The sequence below is a fragment of the Notothenia rossii genome (assembly GCF_949606895.1).
Source record: "Notothenia rossii genome assembly, chromosome: 3".
NCBI lineage: Eukaryota > Metazoa > Chordata > Actinopteri > Perciformes > Nototheniidae > Notothenia > Notothenia rossii.
In genome coordinates, this window is record NC_136901.1 from 80041690 (window position 1) to 80065138 (window position 23449).

Here is a 23449-nt window from a genome sequence, read left to right on the forward strand (position 1 = left end):
ACAGTTTATAACTCAAGAGAGGCGAAGCTATACAGCCCATGCGAAGATAAAAATTTAGTAACGCTAAGAGATTGGAATTCTCTCAGCCTGAGGTCAGACGGCCAAAGTTACCTTTCTATATTCCCTGAGGGCGCATGAGCGGACCCTGGATTCACAGTTACATCCCTTCAGCTCGAGACAAAAGGCTTGTCACAGTGAATTAAGGACCTCATCATTCCAGCCAATAATTGCCTACTTGCTTTGTAAATGACATGCTCCATCTGTGGTAAAAAGGAACATAATAGTCTGTATTTTTCATTTACTTTCCTGCAACCTTTGACACATTATTACTTGTGCTATGGACATGTAAGGAAAGAATAGTCTAATTTATCATAAATGACTGCATACATACTTAATTTAGACCTGTATAATTGAGTTTAGGTCAAAGCATGCAAACAAGTATTAAATGTAGTTTTCTTTTAGGTCTATTTTATATTAGTGTGGATTGGTTTATTAAACTGGGATACGAAAAATATTTCCTTTAAACATTCAACCATATTCTGTCGATTCATTTCAGGAAAATTAAACAACATAATTGAATAGTGCCAAATGTTTTATTTATAGTTTTTAAAAAGGTCAAAAAGAGAGATCCACAAGTTTGTTATTTTCTTATGTAAATAAAGCAAAAACATCCTTGTATGGACTTTTAAGAGCTTTAAATGGAACATTCGATTTATTTTCACATACAAATAAACAATATTGAGGCAAATTTGAATTTTCTGTACCAGTGTTCTCAGATAATGTTTCTAAATGCAGCTTTATTTTTATTAACATTAAAATGTAGTGTTCACACACAACTCTTGATTTTTTTGTAGTGAGGGTCTCTGTTACATTATGATACAGGAGTAGTTTAAAAGTCTTGATCTTTTCACACTCTAAGAAAGAACTGTTATTGGAGTGGATTTGCTGTGAGATTCCCCTTTCATTCTAACGGTATTAAAAAGCGTAAAGACTGGAAGACAGAGGAGAGGGGCTGACGTCACAGTCCAAGAGTCACCCGCCGTGTGTTCGGCGTCTCCAAGTGAAGACTTATCTGGAAAGAAGTTTGGACGGACAATGTGGGTGGACAGGGCGTGAAACTACTATCATCATCAGTTCTGAATGAAAAAAAGAAAACATATCTTCCACAAAAAAGAAGGCTCATTCCAATTCAGCTGCGTTGTTAGGACAACGAGAACCATCCCTCAGATGATTAGTTCCACTTCAAAAGAATTTACTTTCCGCAGTGGAAACGTCCCCCTTTTGTGTCCTTACACAGGGTTTTCTCAGCCCGAAAGAAGAATCGTATGTTTAGTCAGCCTGTTTATTATTCCTTCTGTTCACACTACAATTGTATTAAATAAATAGAGTACTACTAACAAAGGCCTATTAGCCCATAAACATGTCCTGGTACACACAAAAAAGGCTAAATCACACTCTCTGCTTTAGAATTAAGATACTCTAAACGTTGGAAAAGGTATAAACTACATTGCTCAGTACCTGGAGCCGACTCAGAATATCATGAAAAACCAATATGTTGCACACACTTGGTATTAGTGGGATTTTTTGTTCTATAATTAATGTGTGGATAAAGCACCAGATCAAGGAGAGTTACATCAGTTATACTGATTTTTAACCTGACTTCTTTCCATTTTAAACACACAATTTGAATGCAAAAGAACCTCAATGGAAGTTCTGCTGGTTGTTCAGATAAACAAACATCTTGCCTCAATCCCAATCTGTGCAGAAACATTAAATCTGAAACATAGATGAGTGGAATCAGAATAAAATGTACAACAACAAAAAAAAGTACTTCTCAAACCAATAAACACTTAACATAGGGAACCTCAACAATGTAAAGTAACATTGTTGTCTTCCCTGGAACCTATTTATATTCTTTATAATATTCTACATTTAAATTCCTGGTAGAAAAAAAAATGTGTCAAGCCACTTCAATCAGTTCAGTGGTCCACCATGGCACTGTCTTTGGTGACTATATATTACAAGTATGAATATTGACTGGAACCGTGCCTGGTGTGGCTCGGGAGCATCTATCCTACCCTTCATGATCAGTGATGGGCCTCCTTTTGACCTACAGTATATTAATATGCTCAGCAGAAAGAGGCCTCTTGGCACAGGACTCACCAGCAGCAGCGCTTTAATGTTAGCAACTGTCAAAGCTTTGATTTCTGATTGATGAGTAAGGTCGGTGCAACAGCAGAACAGTGTAACTGGTCATCTCAACCCTTTTCCACAACAGGAAGCATATCCTTTAACTCCGCAAATCAGCCCTGCCCCCCACACCCTCAGCAGCTCCTACAACCCCTCACGGCTAGGAATGTAAAGAATAAGTAGCATAGACGTTACATTTATCGACTGAGCAAGATTTAGGCCAACAACTAGAAAGAAGGTTTATTTTTCTATCCGCTACCCAGGTTGAAAGAATACTGAAAAAGTGGTGGGCAGTGTATCTTCAGTGCATCCATCATTGCACAAGGCATCCTCCTTACTACACATGTCTTTTTTGGTATTTCAAAAGACTAACATAAAGAATATTATTGGATACACAAAGCTCAAACTCAGTTAAATGCAACAGCCCTGCAGCAAATGCTAACTTCATGAATGTTCAGTTTTTGTTGAAACAGTTTTAGAGAGGTGTTGATTCAATGGTCTGGTCATTTTGGAGGCTGGAGTTTGTGGTGCTGTTGAGTAGCAGTGCGTTATACTGGGAGGTGTTTATAATATTTTGCATTATCACATTTCTACAACAAGGAAACAAATATTAGAAACACCTCTCAGTGAAATGCAATACAACTAACCAATACAAATAGAGCCACCAATATGGCCAGAAAGTTGCATTGGTAACACTTTGAGCCCCCGTTTTCAGCATTCATAAGTCGTAAAGAAACAATTATTGGGATACAACAACATAGTACAATGAAGTTGTATGTAATTGTTACCAGATAAATGTGTACATCTTCATGTGGTCTCCCATGAGTACAACCTGCTTTATAAACAGGAATTGAATGAATCAATATACACAAACAGTTGTAATATTATTAAATGTCATCTGAGCAGAAGTGATAATTGTTGTCAAATGGTGTTGAATAATCAAAAAATATTAAATTGTTGGATCATCTGCATACAAATTAATTACAGTGTGTTGTAAGAGTCCTGCTTACATTAGAGATATGTACCTGAAAACTGGTTACATGTGCATTTTGTTTAATAATCTTTTCAGAAATACACCTATTGGCCACAATCTAATGCACTGCAATACAACTGTACTGCTATGAAGTATAGGTCCTTTTATGATGCTCAGTGGTGCGGTGTAAATTCAATACGTTTTAACATTAAGGTCATAATTATCGGTGGTTTACTGGCCTGTATTAGATTCAAAAGTTCTTTTTTTTTATATTCTGCCTCCCTCATTTGTAAATGGGAGGACAAAATTACACCTCTTAGTATAATGTAGTCAAGCTCAACATCACCTTTAATTACAGCCTCAGTAATAAATGAAATGTACTAATTTCCGTCAACAAAACCTGAACATGATTACATTTGTAAAAGGTAGAATTTATTTGAGAACTGTTGAATTGAATTGCAATGTACATATGTGTCAAAAGAAGTGGCCGCTGAGTGTAAATAAATTCCACAAACTAAGACCGAAAATAAATTTTGGTTCAAATGCATTGTTATTTTTTCCCCGTTTCCCAATAAATGAGGACGAGTTTGCTTGAAGAAAAAAACTGCAACTAATTGCTCCTTTCATCTATCCAATTAAAGCAGAATTCTAATCCTAGTAGTTTGTTTCTTGTTTTGATAGCTCATCACGTGCCACAGCCTTTTAATCAGTAAGAAAATGTAAGTATTGCATATTAATTCAGCGCTGAGATGAGCCGTGTGTTACGCTGCTGATTTCCATCACTCTCCCTGCGCAGGACTCCTCCAGGGCCAATCCCACAATGACGGGGCCTAATTGACAACCACCCTAAGGATGTGTTGGCAATGCTAGCCCGCTAACTGCTAACATTTTCAATCCATACCCACTCAGGTGTGTATGTGTTAGAGGGTGTGAGGAGGATGTTAAAATGGTGCTGAGGATCAATAGGATGTTGTTGTTAGTGAAAGACCCTTCAAGGGAAACATCAGTAAGGTGACATCACAAGTTGTCATGTGTGATGTTTGTGAAATGTATCTGGAATGTCTCTACCTTCAGCTGCCTGTATAAACAGTCACCAGCGACAGCTCCCTGCATTTGTTGTGATGAAACAGCTCAGTTGCATGAGGTAATCTCACCCTTACCCAAATGAGATGGTAATGCCTCCACTCAGGGAATTCAGAAACGCACAGCAGCACCTAGAAGGAGGCAGTGCAACTCAAATGGGACTAATAATAGAGCCTCCGTTCTCTTAAATTTGAATCTATATTATACGCTTCAAAAACAAGATCAACTATATGGGTCAGTGGGATTTCTGTAAAAAAAAAAAAACGATGGGAGCAACCAAAAGAAAATACGCTCAGCTGACAACAGATCTGAGGAATGCAGCAGCTAATAAGAAAATTATTTGGGCAGAGTAACAGCTCAGAACTTTAATTAACAGAGCTGGTTTTAACTGATTGAAAGGGAATACATGTCCACACTCGTGTGCATGTGAGCCTAATTATTTGCACCCCCTTGATTGTCTAAATAGGCTTTATAAATAAAAGCACTTGAAACGTTCAAAGGAAATTATTTTAGAATTGGAAATGATCAAAGAGCAGTCTCTCATAACTTCTGTGATCTGTGAGCTACAATACAGGGGGACTTCAGTCATCAACGATGCTGCAGCCACAAACACACACACACACACACACACACACGCACACACACACACACACACACACACACACACACACACACACACACACACACACACACACACACACACACACACACACACACACACACACACACACACACACACACACACACACACACACACACACACACACACACACACACACACACACACACACACACACACACACACACACACACACACACACACACACACACACACACACACACACACACACACACACACACATACACACAATCAAGCACGCCACTACTCCACCCCAAACATCTGGCTTACAGGGACAATAAAAGACATGTATTAATCTGCATCATTGCTCAGGCTACCCACACATTAAACTGAACTAATAGAAAAAGCAACATCAATTAATATCAATATGTAATGATAAATTACAGGGTAGATGATAAATGAGATAAGGGATCATTTACAGGCATCCTGGATGATGGATTCACAACATGGAACAACAGTAATTCCTGTTTTATTAGGGAGATGAATAATAAAACGTGTTTAGATAATTGTGTCAGTGACTTCACGGTGCCTCTGGCAACTCATTCACATGTGTGTATTACCAACAGCCCATCCTGGTTCCTGATCCGTTTACTCTGTTGTTTATGTTACTGGCTGGTATCTTTACTTTATGTGTGGATAAAAGGATAAAAAAATGTATAACATTTCAAAACACATGAAGTACTTACAGTACAGCTGCGTAGTAACAAGCCGGAGAGAGGGAGGGGCATCCCATTCCCTCCTAGGCTCCTTCTTGTCATTATTAATGGCCCCCTCGGACGGGGTATATTCTGAATTAAGTTAATGTACAGAGCATAGTTAATGATATGTTTGATCAAGTGGTGATAATGAAAGTCAAATGCAGTACATGCATAGTTTTTAGGGATTAAACGTGGTATCTGGGCTTGTAATGCTGGCACTCTTAAAAGTCTCAGATATTGTACAATTTCTGTTTCTAAAGCAAACTATTTTCTTTCCTCCTCATGTCAATTTTATTCAGAAATCTGAATTTGTTTGGGCGTTGACCTGATATCTTTCAAAGCTGAGTGGGGGTTTGAATGTGTTACACTGAAGGCGTTGCGTTTCAAGGGACTTTTTTATTTTGTTGCAGATAAAACATTTGTGAGACTCACCCCAGTTATACAGATGGATTGCACAATTGTGTCAGTTACATAACCGAATGCATACTATAACATTCCCAACACAACACTAGGCTAAAGATAAAGTAGATACAGGAGTGGAGCTGAGGACAAGGGCTAATTACATCAGCCATATCCCACTTTAATAAAGGAACTATATGAAACACTTTGTTTTGCATAGGCGATGTATTTTTGATCCCCTGCCTCTTCCAGATACCTCGAACACAGGATTATTCCCTGCAGACAGAAATAGATACAGACAGTTCTGCCTTGTTCTTTTTGAAAGTCATCTGTGGAAGAGTGCAAACTTCACAGGTTTGAGTCAGCAGTGATACTAGCACAGTACTAATCCTGGAACAAAACACAGCAGCTGTTTTTGATGGTAAATGTGTTAAAAGTGCTCACACACACCTACACATCATACAACCCATTACCATATCATAGCATATGGCCAATACAAGGTTAGGCTACCTCATTGATCATGGACAAGATGAAGGGACAGTCCATCCCTTTGCGACTGTTAAATCCGTTACCTGGGCTCCTCAAAGCAGCCTTCGTTGCTAATTACTCTCTCTCATGCCCCTCATGCTCCCTTTAGCCTGTGGATAATGATAAACTATTTCCATCAATAGTTCTTTAACTTCCGAGGGGCCTAAATGACACTTTGGTCAGTTTGGATTATTTGATTGATGACTTTAAATAAATAAAGCAACAATGGGTTACCTTGCATTTCTTCCTGTTGCCTCCGTGCCATGAGAGTGCTTCTGTCTGTGGCTTGCCCTTCAGGGTCACCAGCACCAAATCACATGTGTCCCCTTCATTAATGTCACCGCCTTAAAGCAACATATCATCACAGTGTGGAGCTAGCTTGGTCTAACTGTAATTGAAAAGGCCCAAGGGGAATTCCTGGGTTGTGTGAGGGGCCCCCTAACCCCCGCCACCCTGCATCCATCATTGTGGAGTTAGGCCCTGGGGTGTTCCCGTAACGTTGAGGGTTAACAGTTAGATCGCCATGCGTCCTCACTTACAGCTCTCTAAAATGTGGCCCCCATGGGCCCCCAGGCCTGAAACCAGCACTAGACACCAGCTAAAAACAACATACAGCATCATGTCAAGTACATATTAATTTGACGGCAACATACCAAGGATTGCACGCCTGAGTGCGTCACCACAACCATGTTCAGCAATTGGACGGTCTTCAATAGGGATTTGATCAGAAAACGAATCCTTCCTTCAGATGTCGAGTTCACAGGCTTGATTACACAGCCGACTTGCAATGCATACTGCAACAGATAAAATTAAACACTCGCGATTACTCGCTGCTTTGAAATACCCTGGATCCTGATCAATGTGATCTCTTTTTCAAGTAAAACCTCAAACAACAGAGATTGGAGAAATCATACAAAAGTATTCAAATGCAGTATCTCACAACAAAAATGAATTGTTGCTAATGAAACGTGATAGTTTTGAGAGACAGCAAAGACAAAAGGCACTTAGTGTCTCGTTGCACTGTTTTTGTAAAATCGAAGGCATTGTGCTCTTTAGGCTTATTCATCAAAGCTTTTAAAACATTTTATTACAAACGCTTCAAATGCATTCAGGAAATGTGAATCATTAAGAACAGCCTCTAAAAAAATATAACTGATAACTTGTCAAAGAACATAAACTAAAGAAGTGCACATGAAGATAAAGGCATCAATCCCTGATCCAAGGTGCAGATTTAAGCATATTCATCTGGCTCTTCATATACATGAAAGCTAACAGCTGCCCTTGCCAGCGAGCGAAGGACATTAAGGCTCAGCCTGGTTGATCTCTGATGACAAGGGTCTGGGGGAGGGATTAGAAACGAGGGGACCAAAGTTATGGTCATTCCCTTAAAAGGCTGGCACTGCACCTCATAGGCCTGGAGCTTACAGGAGTTGAAAGATCTTCAAAGGTCTGCTCACTCCACACAACCTACTCTAACTCCCAACAAACCTTGGGTGTATGAATTTGGAATCATGTGGACTTTAAAACATTATTTATTTTCCTTTTGCATTGCATCACAAGAGGCGGCAACAAATATGGGGAGCCATTTCTAAAAACTTTTGCTCTCAGTTTGTTTATTCTTCATATCAGATAGTCATTATCAATTATCCGGTTACCAGCTCATAGGAGACCATTAAAGTGCCCATGATATCTCAGAAACTGGTTCATCCCAAAATGTCAAAATATCTGTTATGTAAGGCATGGATAATAAATGAAAAAATACATCTTTTAAGAACCATCCACAGGGGTAGATTGCAATGCATCAAAAGGCAAATATGCTTTAGATATGAGGATAGGCGGGGCATTTCCCTTTATCCCGCTGCATATCGGCTGTTACTCAGTTTTTGGCAAATTCTGCAACAATAGTCGGGGAGTTGAGTGTTTGAGGGGCTTGGGCTTAGGTTGACAGTGGAGCGACGGTTGGGGAGAGTGAATAGGCGCCTAGTTTAATAAGCCTTGGTACAAGCCGGACTTCACAGGGGGCTGGCACCGCTGAAATCAGAAAACTGCTGTGCAGATGAAGACGAGAAAGAAACCTAAAGGATCAGTCTGGTTAATTCACAAGAGCACAGCGCTGGGACATTCCTTTTTTTTTCTTCCATTGTATGGTTTGTAAACACATTAAACATGTGCACATAATTGTAGTGATTGCATTGTCTTACATAAAAGCCCTGCGTCTGATGGTGTGTTTTTAAAAGCGTATTAATTGTCAAGCTATCAAATAAACACAGGCTTAGACATGAAACGGATTACCTTGTGAAAAACAAGTAACACAAGCTACACATTCACTCTACTCAACGTTTCATCACATTGACAGTATTACCTTTTGTTCAATCTTTTCCTTGAGAATCAACATTTGTTTATTGTTTCAGTTGCCCTAGGTATGCGTTGTTATCACCATTGATGCCTTGATAACGAACCCCTCAGACTCGACCTATCTTCAACGGTAAAGAGAAAAACAAGTAAAAGCAGCCATGCCGCTTCATCCAGTTTACAATGTGGGGTTGCAATTTTCGATAAAGAGAGGGGCAGGGAACCGAAATAGCAGATCTACGAGTCAGGTTTCGATGCAGGTTTGGGGGAGAATGTGGCGGAGAACACCTACTTACCATGGAACCACACTGGTAGAGATTAGGGGGCCATCATGAAGGAGCCATAGAGGGTGAAGATAGCCAGGAGCTGCAGGGGTAGAGATAGATGAGACGGAGGAACAAGAGGACCTGGCAAAAAAAAGGGGGGAGGGGGCACAGAGGGGTGGATGAAAAGAAAGCAAGTTGGGGAGCAACAGCACCACTGGCTTGACCTGGGGAGGATGGGGGAAAGCCAGAAATCCAATTAAAAATCACACTTGGTCAGTCAGAGTCAACCCTGACACAGCCTCTCCTGCCCGAGCCGAGTGCCTAAACCATACTTGGGAAAAGTATGGGAGGCGCATAGTGTAAGTTACGCAAGATGTCATACATGGTTATGATGATGCATAAAACCAAAGACCTGGAGTGACAAAGCAGCCCACCCCCTGGTACACAGCTTGGGCTCAACCCAAGTATGGCATAACAGAAACGCAGGGGGGCAGGATGGCAATTCAATGGATACCTAGGCGAAATGGATTTATGTACATTAAATTGATGTATACCCTACCCTGTCCAAAATGGCGCCGGCGCTTGTTGCTAGGCAGAGAGTGCAAGAGAAAAGATGGCGGCGGGCAAGTGGCAAACTGTGAGCGGAGGTCTAATCAGTTCTGATTACCGGGGGGAAGGGTGTGGCAGGGTTCAACGATCATGGAATATTACCACGGCTCGTTCAGAATACTCGACTGAAAGCTTACGAACTAAAGTCGGTGAAATTCACCGTTTAGGTTGCTGCCTTTTGGCTTTAAACATGTCCTCACACAACAAACGGAAAATCAGTTTTCCATATTCCAAATAAAGAGGCTTGTCTGAGCACAGAATAATGTTTGATCACCTCCATTGTGTTTTCGGTGGAGAGATTTACTATTTTTAGAAAGGGAGTACAAAAGGGCAGAAACTGGCAGCGCATACAATAGTTGGGGTTTGGAAGATGGAATATCTTGGGATGACTTTAAAAACATTGATAGTAACAGCAAAAGCATTTGATGCTAGCTATTGATAAGGTTGCGATACAAGAAAAAGGGATCTCATACATTTCTGTCATCACGTCATTAAAGTACACTGATCAAAGCCAACCCAGTTCACCTCAATTTACTATAAAAAAGAAACACTTCACATCTGAAATATTTTATAACATCAACTACTTAAAAATATCTTAAGACAATACAACACTACTTATCACAAAATCTTCAACAATAGAAATGATTGTTTTTATCAACATGAGCAGTATACAGCTGTACCTTTCGGGTACACATTCACAACTTATTAGCAAAATCAGATTTAAGAAACTGATTTACGAAGTTGTTGTCTTGTCAATTAATGTTAATGTTATTGTCGAAGTTATCCAGATACTTAAACTTGCAGATGACTTTCAGAAGGATGCCTCTTGGAAAGCTAAAGCTAAAATTAACTGCAGTCATACTCAAACGGAATCTGCAAAATGCATACTAAAAAATATCTGACTGTCCCCAAAGATGTATCCTCATGAGTGTGGTGCAGCATCCACTTTTAACCAGCACACAGAGCAAAAACAATTTCATCCCAGAATTGCAAAATCTGGAGAATCATTCAAATGTGCTAACAGTGTAATATTTCGCTCATAACTGACAGAGGTTAAAAACTGTATCGTTTTTAAAAATATATGTTTTTAAAAATAGTATGAATGCTGCAACAATAATAATATAAGCGTCTATCCCGCATGTACTGCAAATAACAGCACCTTATTCAAATTCATATGAACTTTAAAGAACCTAATGTGAATTAGCGGTAATACAGTCTACACTGGAAGAAAGAAAATCTTCTAATACAGTCTTGGAGCATCACCTCAAGTATTTTTGTAGCCATCCAGACAACTGCACCTCCATCAAATCCTTTCACTGGAATAAAGAACATCCCTATTACATCTCGTTAGCTGTCAGATCACTGTTAGCATTTATTTCAAAGAGATGTTGAATTAATGCACTTTTGACCTGATTTCCTTTTGATATGTGTGAAGCAAATTGGTATATATAATGGCAGTCATCATCTGTATGTTTAAGGGTATAAAATGCTGACATCCATACATACAGGTACAAAGTATAAAGCTGTTTCTACTGACAGGGGAGCAGAGATTTTTCTTTTTCATTACCTTTTTCTTTAAAATGTTGACCCATCTGACCTCCACAGTAATCAAGCTATTGCAGTACTTTCCTGAGCGGGAGGAGAACAGAATCACTTTTAGCTACAGACCATTACATGTCCAATTAACTGTACTTCAACCTGATCACTCAGCTAATAACCCTCCCTTTTAACTATTATTGTTAGAGAGAGGTGTAATTTGTAAACCAGGACAAATGGAGAATGAGCTATATGAGAATAATAACTCATTGCAGATGATATTAGCTCTGCACCAGGACTAATAACGGAACTGAATTCAATCTCTGCAAGTAAAGAAACAGACAGGCAGGATCTACTGAGCTAATTTCTCTAATATCAGAAGGTTTTTGTTGAAATGTGCTTTCCAAAAGTTACAAAAAACAAGCAAACATGAACAAATATATCAGGGACTGTTACTTATATGTGGAGTGAAGATAATATTGAACTACTCTGTGTGTATTTTAAACCCAGGAAATCTCTTTTTTTCTTTTTTAAGTTTTATCGAAAACTTTTAAGGGTAATTAATATCAAACAGAACACCACATATCTGTGTTATCCTAGTGGTATTGTGATTTTTGAACAGTGGAAAACTATGATATCAATTCAGACTCGAATTGAGGAGCTCATTTATTTTCCAATGTAAATTAGCCTTTATAGAGTAACTAGCTTTTTTGTATGAAATATCAATAGAAAAGTATAGGAATAATAATGGTGCGTTTATTTATTAGAATTGGGACAACACAATATTTTAAGACTACACTTGTGTGTTTGCAGCTTTCTCTCAAAGTGAGATGTTTAAGTGTGTGTGTGTGTGTGTGTGTGTGTGTGTGTGTGTGTGTGTGTGTGTGTGTGTGTGTGTGTGTGTGTGTGTGCGTGCGCGCGTGCGTGCGTGCGTAAGCAGAAATCGAATAGCAATGTTGATTATTAGGATAGCAAAGGCGCACGAGGGCTCGCCTCATTCAAAGACAGAATGGGCGTGACCTTATGCCAATACACCTGTATGTAAAAAAAAAACGCACATTTTTTTCACGCAGGTAAGAAAAGCAAAGTCTGAAGCCATGAGGTTGCGAGAGGACCGGTCGTTCATGTAATGACCATCACACTTCGCCGGATTTGAGTATTTTTGTTAAATGTTATTTTATTTTGTAGTTTATTGCATGTATACGCTCTACTTGGGCCTACACGAGATTTACCTTAATCAAAGCAGATTGCCTCCCGCTGTATCCAGGCGGTGCTTTAGTTTGCACAAAACTGCAAACCTGCAAATGTGGCATGGGCTATTACAAAGAATAAAATTAGTAAAAACGAAAAAATAATGTGATAAAATTGCATTGATAGGGTTTAACCACACACGCCTGATCAAAGAGAATATAGACACTTTAATAAAATATAGAATACATAATTAATTATACAGTAGGTTTATGTACAGTATAACGTTATGCTAATTAAACGTGTTTAATAGTATAACGAACACTGGTCTTACTTTGCACAGAAATGTGAAATATACATATAATACAAACAAGAATACGAATATGTAATGAAAAGGGGCGAAAAGTGAAACTTAATCAAGGGGAGGGAAGAAACGTACTGAGCCTCGCAGTATTTTAATTACAGATATGCTGCAGGCCCATAGCGCAGGCTGGTTGAGAAAATATATTTATCATATGTATTTCATCTTGCGACATAAAGACTTGAATAATGTTTCTATCATACCAACATACATTACATCTACTTTACATTAAACAACGACCCCTACACATAGGGCTACATTCAGCAGGACATCTCCTTTTACTTTCTAGTAATAGCCTATGTATCCAGAAGACTCAACACGCAGATTTCCATAAAATCCTTTGTCATTTTTTATCTCGATTAAGATAGATATCTTTAATAATTACGTAACACAGCGAACAATTAGGCAAATACACTCTGTAAAAGTTCCTATAACCCACTGCGGGGGATGTGTGTTTAGGCTGAAAGCCAAACCCAACCCCATAACAACAAATAAAGCTAAATTTTCCCAGGATGATTTGACGTGTCACAAAATATTGGGTATACAACATTCACGAAAATACAGAGAATAGAGATACAGCTGTAAGTTGTTTAGGCTATAACCTGGACAAAATAGGTCCGATAAAGTGTAATTCACCCGCATTCGTCCCATCAAGAACTCAGAGAGACGAGGGGATGTTGTTACATTGCTTTGGTGGGAAAGAGTCCACACCGCTGTGGCATGTGTACCATCCATTGACAATACTTTTTTGAAAGGGAGACGCGGTGTGGAAAGTCCTTGAGCTCTGGGCGAAAGTGTGACCTGTCTGGCCGCAGGGATACTGGGAGGACTGGGACCTGTAGCTGCCTCTTTGTAGCAACAAAGGGTCCAAGAGGGGCTGTGACCTGTGTGTGGAGTAGTCCAAACTGCTGTCAAACGTGTGATGGAAACGTGACCTCTGGGTCGACTCGTCTCGACTCTCTGGGGATAGGGGGACATCTTGAGTTGAGGTTGGGGGCAGAGGAGGGCTGATATGGGCTCCATCCGAGACTCGGGTTGAACTGGTCTCCGCGATGTGACCCCCGTCACCGGGACGCGCGTCATCGCTTTTGGAGAGTTGAGCCTTGTTGCAGTGGAGCTTCATGTGCTTTCGCAGGGAGCTCGGGTGGGTGTAACACTTGTCGCAGCCCCTGACCTTGCAAATGTAGGGTTTGTCACTGGAGTGCACGTGAGAATGCTTCTTTCTGTCGCTGCTGTTTGCAAACCTCCGGTTGCAGCCCTCGAAATCACATTTAAAAGGTTTTTCACCTAAAACGTGCAAACAGAGAAATGACGGCAAGTTAGAAAATACTGACAGGCCGGTGCATGCTGTTCCTGCCCTAAGTGTTTATCCTGATTTAGCCTAGGTTATTAAACCGTGTTCCATTTCACCATGTTATAGAAAAAGTGAGCCTGCAAAACAGAAAAAATGCACATCGAGGCTTTACTCGATAGTGTGAAATTACTGTCTGATCTTCAGCTTTGACCAGCAACTACAAACACTGAGCCCCTTTTTCAGCCCTGGTTGAAAAATGCCTCATCGTGAGAGCAAATTATTAATTGTGTGCAAAAACTTGCTATGGGTCATGAACTGAGAGTTAAACTATAGTTGCTGAAACTTTGCCTGTTCGCAACAAGTGTGAGGCCGTTTCTCTGTGGACTGAATCAATAAGGCTGTAGTTGAACATGCATTATATTATGATAAACCTGTGACCCGCAAATGTAATGATTTGTTTGAATTAAGTTATCATGCAAAACATGAATAATGGCTATCAAAATGCTAATTGATCTTTCTGCACAAAATTGCCTGCAGCGGCGAAATACGTCCTGCTGCAGCGGACTAGAGATGGACTCGTAGATCAAATTGATTAAAAAAGCTTTAAAAGTTGATATGCCTGTATCTAAATGGATTTGTATCTTTTTGAATAAAAAAAAATCTTAGTATATTCTTCCCACATAAATTAGGTCTAATTAACAACATATTACGCATGTGCAGTCAAATCTAATATCAGGAAACGTCCATTTTCTGTCTCTATTGTGTTGCTTACATTTGTAAAACTATTGTTAACCAAGATTAAAAGAGGGCGCCTAATAAGTCGGTTTTATGCCAGTCATTTTCTGTAAAGGCCATCACTCGTTCGTTATATTTTACACTTAAATGCCATCATGTTAGTATCCTTACACCTTGTGAGTTCACGTTTTCACAATCCCGGAAATGTGTGTACAATTAAGAACAACATAAGATTGCAGATTAAATCCTTGTTATATTAGATATAATATATGTGCTCATAGGGAAAGGGAAGGCCAAATAAAGCCAGTTTAAAACGAAAAACATATCTTTGGGTAAAGTAAAGAGTCAAATCGATCGAAATTAAACAATAATGAAGCCGTTAATAAATAAGCTTTTTAATATTCTCCTCTTTTTGTTAATAATCGTTTCATTTTGCTGATTGAGGGTCATCCGTTCGTTCACATTTTTGTATTTCCTCCTTCATCACAGTGTGAGGTGCTCTGCTATGAGGAGATGAATCCCTGGGAGGCAGAGGCAGCGTAACGGCTACGTCACAACTCTCCGGTGTCCCGGCATTTATTTAATAATTTCCCTGAATGAAGTGGGAGAGGCACCCAAACCACTAGGCCTGCAGACTATACTCGTTTCCAATTGCTCACTGATCTGCCTGAGCATGCATTTCTCCATCAAAATAAGGCAACAAAACAACGACTGCGAGAAGCAGCTTTAAATATAAACATATTTAGAACAATGTAGGCCTAAAAAACACACTACACTATATTAAATATATAACATAATAATAAAAAGAATAAAATAGCAATACAAAAATAATACAAAACACAACAATAATAAGACGGAATTGCTATCATTTCCAAAATCTGTTTTAATGAAATATGAATGAAAAAAACAGACCAACTCATAAATATTAATGAAAGAGTTTTTCATTGTGTTTTGAAAGTTAAAAACACTCACTACATTTTTATTTAAATTACCCTTATTAAAAAGTATGGTTCGAATATTATAATTATGATAATTATCAGCATCATCACATGTTGTGCTTTCGTGTGTTTATTAACTAACCTGTGTGAGTCCTCTTGTGGATCTTTAGATTTTCTGATCTCGCAAAAACTTTCTCACAGCCGTGAAAGGGGCAGGGAAAGGGCTTTTCCCCTGTGTGGACTCTGACGTGGTTCACCAGCTTGTATTTGGCTTTGAAAGGCTTCCTGTCCCTCGCACAATTCTCCCAGTGGCACACATATTCAGAGTGATCTGGTCCTCCGACATGCTCCACTGTCACATGGGTGACAAGTTCATACATGGTCCCGAAGGCTCTGGAGCAAGACATATTCCCAGCCCCCTCTTGGCCGTCACTCCACTTGCACACCAGCTCATGCTTCACTGTTTGTTTAGAGCATCTGAAGAAAGCGTCGCCTCCTCCACGCTGAATTGCCATGTTGAGGGGTTTGTACAGCCCCAGGAATTGCGAGACAAGCTGCTGGCTGTTTCCCTTGGGGTTGATAGTTTGGCCATAAGGGTGAGTCCGGCTGAGGAGGTCTCCAGGTAGACCCAGCATCATCTGCCCGCCGAAATCTCGAGATGCATCGGTGGACGCGTGGGCCTGCTCCTGATAACTTGAGAAAAAAGCATGGCTTCTGTTATCCCTGTAGCCGGAAAAGTCACGATACCTTCCAATCCCGCCATGTTGGTTAGGTCTTGATGCCAGTTGATCAGTGACGGGTGGCATGCCGGCTCCAGAAAGATTGGCTCCAATGATAATGCCCCTGGGGCTGTGCTCTAACCGGTGGCTGGGGTATCCAGAGTTTGAAAAATTGGGAACCGAATGGTCAGCATATGCACTGGACCTCGTCTCGGGATAGTCTCGCAAATTGTGCGAGGGGCAGAGTTTTAAGGAACTGCCAGTGGGGAGTCCCATGTGCTCTCCTGCCAAAGGTGGCAGCACCATGCTGGGATCAGTATTGCTCTCCCCGGGGTTGACGCAAGAGAGAGGGCAGCCACTAAACCTCGAAAGGCTCGTCATGTTTTGTTGTTAGTTTGGCTATGAGTTTGCAAAATCAACGAATTCAGCACTCAGGATACACCTAGAAAGCCTCTTTCCATTTTTCCTTGTTTGTATATCATCTGCATGTGAAATTCTTGGCCGTGAACTTCGCAGAAGAAGGAACCAGACTCAATTTCGTTAAAGTTGGTGTGAGTCCCATGCCATTCACTTTGCCCTCTTGATTTGTGGCAATAACCGTGGTAGTAAAAATGCTTCGAAACAGGCCATGGTGCAATATAAAAGCACAGCAGGCAAACCTGCTTTTAAAAAGGGGGCTTTGGGATTGGTTGGAATGCGCGGTGATTGACAGGCGCTGGGTTTGTTTTAAAAGGGACACGCAGGCGTTCACTGCACGACTCCGTTTTCAAATATCGCAGAGAAAATGCTTTGAAATGTGCCGCGATAGTTGCAAATATTGCTGCCTTTGTAACTGCAAACGCCTTCTCATAAGATCCCATCTCTAAATATGATAAATGCAAAGGTTAATGTGTGATACTAATAATCTGATAAAAGTCAAGTGATTAAATGCAGACATGAGCAAAACACAACACTATCTATCACTGCATATCTACCGGCTTTTATTTCGCTGGAAACCCTGCCAAAGTAAATGTCCCAATCCTGCCCTGTAAGAATAATAGAGAGACTGGCCAGAGCGTGTCCAGACCAATTATTGTCAAGACTTTCATTTTGAGTGTAGTGCACATTTCAGCACGGTGAAAATGGCATGAAACTAATTCTAACGATTAAAGCAGTTTTTTTGAAATTATTTATTTTAATAGGACTAATGATGTCTTTGTGCGTGATTAGCGACCAAAAACATTATTTATTTTTTACAACAGTTTACTCAACTTTCATGAAGGTAAGAGTAGCCTATATTTGCGTTACATGCACGCTGCATTTTAATTAGAGCACAAAACTACTTTGTGGCTCCATTTCCAAAGAGAAAATAACTTTAATAAAGCAACAAGTAGGCTAGTTCTGGCCTAAATGACATCAGACCACCAAAGCTCCTATTTATCTTATTCGAAAATATGATTTCACATCCCAGCGGTGTCTTAAGGGAATGCTGCAGAACATGGTGTACTATTTTACTTTTGAATCCAACGTGAACTATTATCACACCCTTTTCGTTAAGCTTTAATAAATAAAAAATCATCAAACGTGCACCATGCGTCATGCAGGTTAGCACAGACGTACACCTGTTTGCGTAACAAGTAAATTATAAAACGTGACATACAGCAGTGGATAGGCTCCACTGTTCATGGGAAACTGATAAACTTTCTCACTTTGGGGTGCTGTGAGGACAGCAGCTCTGCGCGCTCCTCAGTGCAGCACATATTTCTGCACGTCTCCTCACTTTGACGTTGCTCCGATCTGATCAGCGAACTTTCTCCCATAGACCAGTTTAGCCACATTTTTTATCTGTTTCTTTAATATAAATCTTAACGAAGTGGTGTTGGCTTCGGAGTGCAGCTCAAGGTGGAAGAAACCTAATTCTAAAGACTTACTGCAATTTTTCAATATTTTCTTAAGATAAAATATTTGGAAAAAATCCGTTTCCTCATTGTAATGCTGACGCCACCTGCAGTGGATCCTAGGCAGAGACAAAGCAAGGGGCCCACTTGACATTAAGTGCCGCAAAATAGTAGACATGCCCAGAGCTGGCCTAATTCTGTCATGATTGTAATGGACGCTCATGTTTGTCAACCTTTAACCCGATGCATTTCCGAAAATGATGGAGGGTTGAAGGCCAATAGACTGAAAGTTTCCAATCTGTCATTCAGAAGCGGAAAGGTCTGACAGACCTGCACCCCAAATCACTCCAGGTCCTTATTTGCATCAATGAGGAAAACACGAAAAAGGACTCTTTTATTATTTAATACATCCATTCTGTAAAGCTGTTTTGGCTCACCTTCACACTAATAAACTCACAGGGATTTGTTTACTATTTACCTATTTCATAACTGAAGCTTGAACTGTAATATTTAGTCAAAAGGCCGAAGATGATTTAAATGTAAATGCTCATAGCATCCATATTTCAACATACAATTATACATTAGCCTCATGAGGAGTTTTCTATAAATGATCATTTTATGAATTTTACTGGAATAAAGTATGAAAATGTAGTCAAACAAAATAATTATGTAATTTGTAAAATTGCAAATTCTTTCATCAACATTTCAATTTCTTAAAAATAAATGTTGGAATAGAAATGTTTCTTCACATGGATAAACAATGCACTTATAGTAATGGCCAAGACATACACATATAAACCGCAATTAACTATTGCTTGTAGGATTTGTTATCTTACTAAGGAATGTTGCCGGTTTTATTTGTTATATTTAATACATGAAACCAAATCTGTGTCCTATATATTTGGAAACTACACATAAACTCTAGTTTCAATATGTACATTGTTACAAATTCTAGCATTTTGACATCTGCAATCCCTTCCAACCCTCCAGCTTTATGAGTGTGGTCACTTATGTTGGTTGCTTGACAGGCCAGACCCAATCTTAGTGACTGTTGCACACAAAATATCACTCCCAACTATCAAAACACTCATGTCAGGCAATACTCTTTACATAAGATCCCAGTCACTTCCAGTACACTGAAAATGGACCAAATGAATGACAAAGGGCAATATTAAGAGATGTAATAGAAGAAGAAATCAACTGCCAGAAGACAAGAGTTACAGTATACCACTGTGTAGAAGACTGGACTGAAAATTCAGCGAGTTGCATTTCTTTACCCGGGATTGTGTTGCGAAGAATTGTTTGAAAGAAACATGATTTCCTTTTTTGGGTAAAGTCTTTGAACAAAGGCGATAAACATATACTAGCTTAATATAAATATACATGTCAATATGCATGTTTATTCATAATAAACTACTCACAGTCAGTTTATAAATCACCAGGTGTTAGCATAGTGTGTATTGTCAATGTTTAACTAAAAATTCAAAAAAAGAAAAGCATGAGGAAGATAAAATTATCATATCAAATATCCCAAATGTGTGTGTGTGTGTGTGTGTGTGTGTGTGTGTGTGTGTGTGTGTGTGTGTGTGTGTGTGTGTGTGTGTGTGTGTGTGTGTGTGTGTGTGTGTGTGTGTGTGTGTGTGTTGACACAGAGTTACAATGTTCATATATGTGGTACAACTAATGCCTGTATATGTGTGTGTTTTGCATGTGTGTGTACCATTTAAACAACTGCATATATTTGTGTGGAGTAGTGAGTGGTGCTGAGATACTACAATTGATAAAGAATGGCAGTGTGCAGTCTTTCCATGACTTTATGAAATGTAGATGAATTAACAGGTTTGGGACGAGTCCATTTGCAGACTGATGCTCCAGTAAATCACAGCAAGAAGTCAATTAGCCTTCTCCATCAGAAATAGGAAGGTGAACACCTACTGCAGTACTGTCGCAGTCACTCAAACCCAACTGACCAGATAATATATGATAAATAAACACCGATCTGTGGAGTTATTGTACTGTATGCAAGTATAAACCCTCATAGGGCAATATGAACCCCTGAAACATGAATGTTTCTCCTATGACGAACCAACAAATACACAGCAACAAAATGTGTCCGATAACAATGCAATAAAGTCAAGCATCACATTGTGAAATTCCAAATTACAAGACAGTAAATTGTCTTTCGTCATGTAAAACTTCAGTATCTAAGGCTGCAAATTCCATGTAATTATCACCCGCTACACTTGCACGGATATTCAAAATAACATTTGATTATAGGAGTGTGTTTTAAAATACAATACAATGTATAAAGTACATTTTAGTTTTGTGAACGGTTAAGGATTTCCGAAACAAGTGCATGCATAAAAATGTAATTTTGCCGAAACAAATGTGAATCTAAATGTATTTTAATCTTAGAATGTATGATATTTACTCAATTGTATGAGGGCACACCAGAGCATGAGTCTAAGGGCTCTGCAGAATATTATAGAACTGGGAAAAAGTGTCATGGAGAATGCACCTAATGCAGCACACCGAACACAACCATGCATTGCAGTATTGTATCAACCCATAACCTATAAGAGATGCCAAATTAAACCACAGCAAAACCTGCACAATCATTCAGCCCAATGCTCATTTAAACAAAAATAGTGATATTCATTTAACTGTCCCGGGATACATTGCAATTTCTTTCATGTATATACAGAAAACGTATTCATATTCAGTGGTATTGAATACATGGACGTACTTTCGGGCTATGCTTTTGCGACTGATGAAGATTTCCCTTTTGTCTGGTCACTATTGAGTTAACTTTAAGTCCACAATCTCTATAGCACAAGCGGCCTGAGCCAGCCATGGGCTTCAGGCCAGACAACATGGACTAAAAAAATAACTACTTAACATTGCTATAAGAAAATTATCCAGACGTTTGGGCTGCCATAGGCACATTTCTTTTATATAAGAACATGATCATGCATCCAAGTCAAGTCATTTTTCAAATTATGCATTTAAAACACTTTCACACTGCTGACTCAACACATCTAGTTAGAATAAATGTATAAATGTGAGTTGTTTACCATTTAGGCTGATGGTTATGTTCTGCTCTTTTCCAACAGCATGGGCATAGCCTACTGTCAAAGAGGTATGCACAGTACAATATGGGGATATTTTAAGGTAACGCGCATGCTCAGTTTGAAGAAGCTTATGTTATAACCAATGGGCTATCCAAACGCCCTATGAGGTAATCCCAGCAGAGATAACTAAATCATCAATTTATAGTCTAAATAGTGCTGCAGAATAACGTGATAATTTAGCACGTTGCATTACACCCACGTGCAAATGATCATTAAATATTTTAGACTGTGTCCAACATTGCAATCAAAGAAAACACCTAAACCACTAAGCATATTCAATTAATCGTTTTGCGAAATTGAAACTCACATCTCTAACGGTTTGAACAATAATGTCAGTGGTTGCAAAACTAGAAAATATAACGGTGTAAAATGTAAAAGAATTAAGGGTAATAGACATGTCAAAAAAGAAGTGAAAATCTGAAGGGCGGCATGCCCGAGGAGCGGGGGAAATATTCTGGGGGGAAAATGGCTGGTGTGAGTGAGACAAATGCCTACCAAAAGTGCAGCACTATAAAAAGGCCTGTGAAGCACTTTCCCCTGTTTTTAAGTTTCTCCATTTTCTATTGTTCACCAAAACAAGTATTTATGCAGCAAAGCAGTCTGATTCTTTGGGTTGTTATTTTTTACCAAAAAATAAATACAAATATATGACCTATTCGTGCAACCTCGTATTCGGGGTTGACAAAACAATTAGAACATCGATGTTTTAAGTTCAAATCTTGACAATCCACAATTGTAGAATTAATTACATAATAAATACCGTTTTAATAAATACCAGAACACCTGAAGAGATCTGCAGTAATTTTAGTTTTAGATTTTTAGACAGGCAACAGTTGCTCTTAGGTCTATTTGATGACAGCTTCTCTTTTTCTCAGCATTGCCGAAGCTGCTGCTGTCGCTCACAAACATTTGTGACTCATCTAAACCATGTTACGTTATTATTCCATAGTGATAATGTGGCTGCAAATACACGGCACATGACCCTAAGTGGCGTATGGGGCCTACACGTTTCAACAAGCCAATAAAATACGGAGGGAATAGAGGAAAACTTAACAGGCTGCTTGTCACTTGTGAAAGATCACAAAGGTCGCCATAAATCTCATACTGCAAAACTGCAAAGGCAAACTATGTTAACTGTGTGTGTGTGTGTGTGTGTGTGTGTGTGTGTGTGTGCGTGTGTGTGTGTGTGTGTGTGTGTGTGTGTGTGTGTGTGTGTGTGTGTGTGTGTGTGTGTGTGTGTGTGTGTGTGTGTGTGTGTGTGTGTGTGTGTGTGTGTGTGTGTGTGTGTGTGTGTGTGTGTGTGTGTGTGTGTGTGTGTGTGTGTGTGTGTGTGTGTGTGTGTGTGTGTGTCTCTTTGTAGGCTACGTGTTGGTGTGTGTGTGCTAATGGTTTACTGTGTGTGTTTTCGTGCATGCGCATGGTGTGCCGTGAGAGGACGTGTGTGTGTGTGAGAGTGAAGGGAGGAGTAAACTGTGAGAGGCTATGTATTCGTGGTGAGAGAGAGGAGAGAGGGAGAAAAGAGAGGGAGAAAGAGGCAGGCAAACAGAGGGAGGGGGAGAAAATGGGAGATAGAGGGAGAGAGCAGCTTACGGAGGAAAAAGAGATGAAGTTAGTCTCATTCGTCGTTTTTGCTTCAAGACAAATTGTCGAGGTTATGTGCAAAAAGCGCAAGTGTTGTACTAATGTGCGCGACTTCCATAAAAAAACAGAGGTATGCAGGTCCTTGCAACATTTAAATTAACATACGAGTAACAGGCCTAAACAACGAGCAGGCTATGTTCACTTCAAGAAAACTAAAAACCATGAAACCTCCACCGGCTAAATATAATACACTGTAGGCTACATGTTTGCACTTCGCCACCGTGCAGTCCACACAGGCCTGCCTCATGGCCCCTGGTACTAACAGACGGACGACGGAGAAGTAAGAAAACT

At 39.6% G+C, this 23449-nt stretch overlaps 2 protein-coding genes and 1 long non-coding RNA gene across 5 annotated transcripts in view; 1 reads left to right on the forward strand and 2 right to left on the reverse strand.

Moving 5' to 3' along the window:
- LOC307031985 (uncharacterized protein) overlaps window positions 1-23449 on the forward strand; it is a 115024-nt gene that overhangs the window by 34970 nt on the left and 56605 nt on the right. The gene's annotated exons all lie outside the window — the stretch shown is intronic.
- LOC307031986 overlaps window positions 1-23449 on the reverse strand; it is a 45755-nt gene that overhangs the window by 21925 nt on the left and 381 nt on the right. Inside the window, exons 1-4 of one of the 2 annotated variants that reach the window (XR_013806136.1) lie at window positions 21461-23442; window positions 9160-9270; window positions 8874-8988; window positions 7165-7305 (exon numbers count right to left, since the gene is read on the reverse strand). This is a non-coding gene — a long non-coding RNA (uncharacterized lncRNA). Of the gene's footprint in view, window positions 1-7164; window positions 7306-8873; window positions 8989-9159; window positions 9271-21460; window positions 23443-23449 lie in introns of those variants that run through there. The other variant, XR_013806135.1, reaches the window with a different exon arrangement.
- zic6 (zic family member 6) lies at window positions 12678-19966 on the reverse strand. Its single transcript, XM_079667864.1, has 2 exons — window positions 15933-19966; window positions 12678-14110 (listed from the first exon to the last, which is right to left on the reverse strand). Exons 1-2 carry the CDS (start codon window positions 16888-16890, stop codon window positions 13482-13484), a joined length of 1587 nt encoding a protein of 528 aa, XP_079523990.1. The 5' UTR covers window positions 16891-19966; the 3' UTR covers window positions 12678-13481.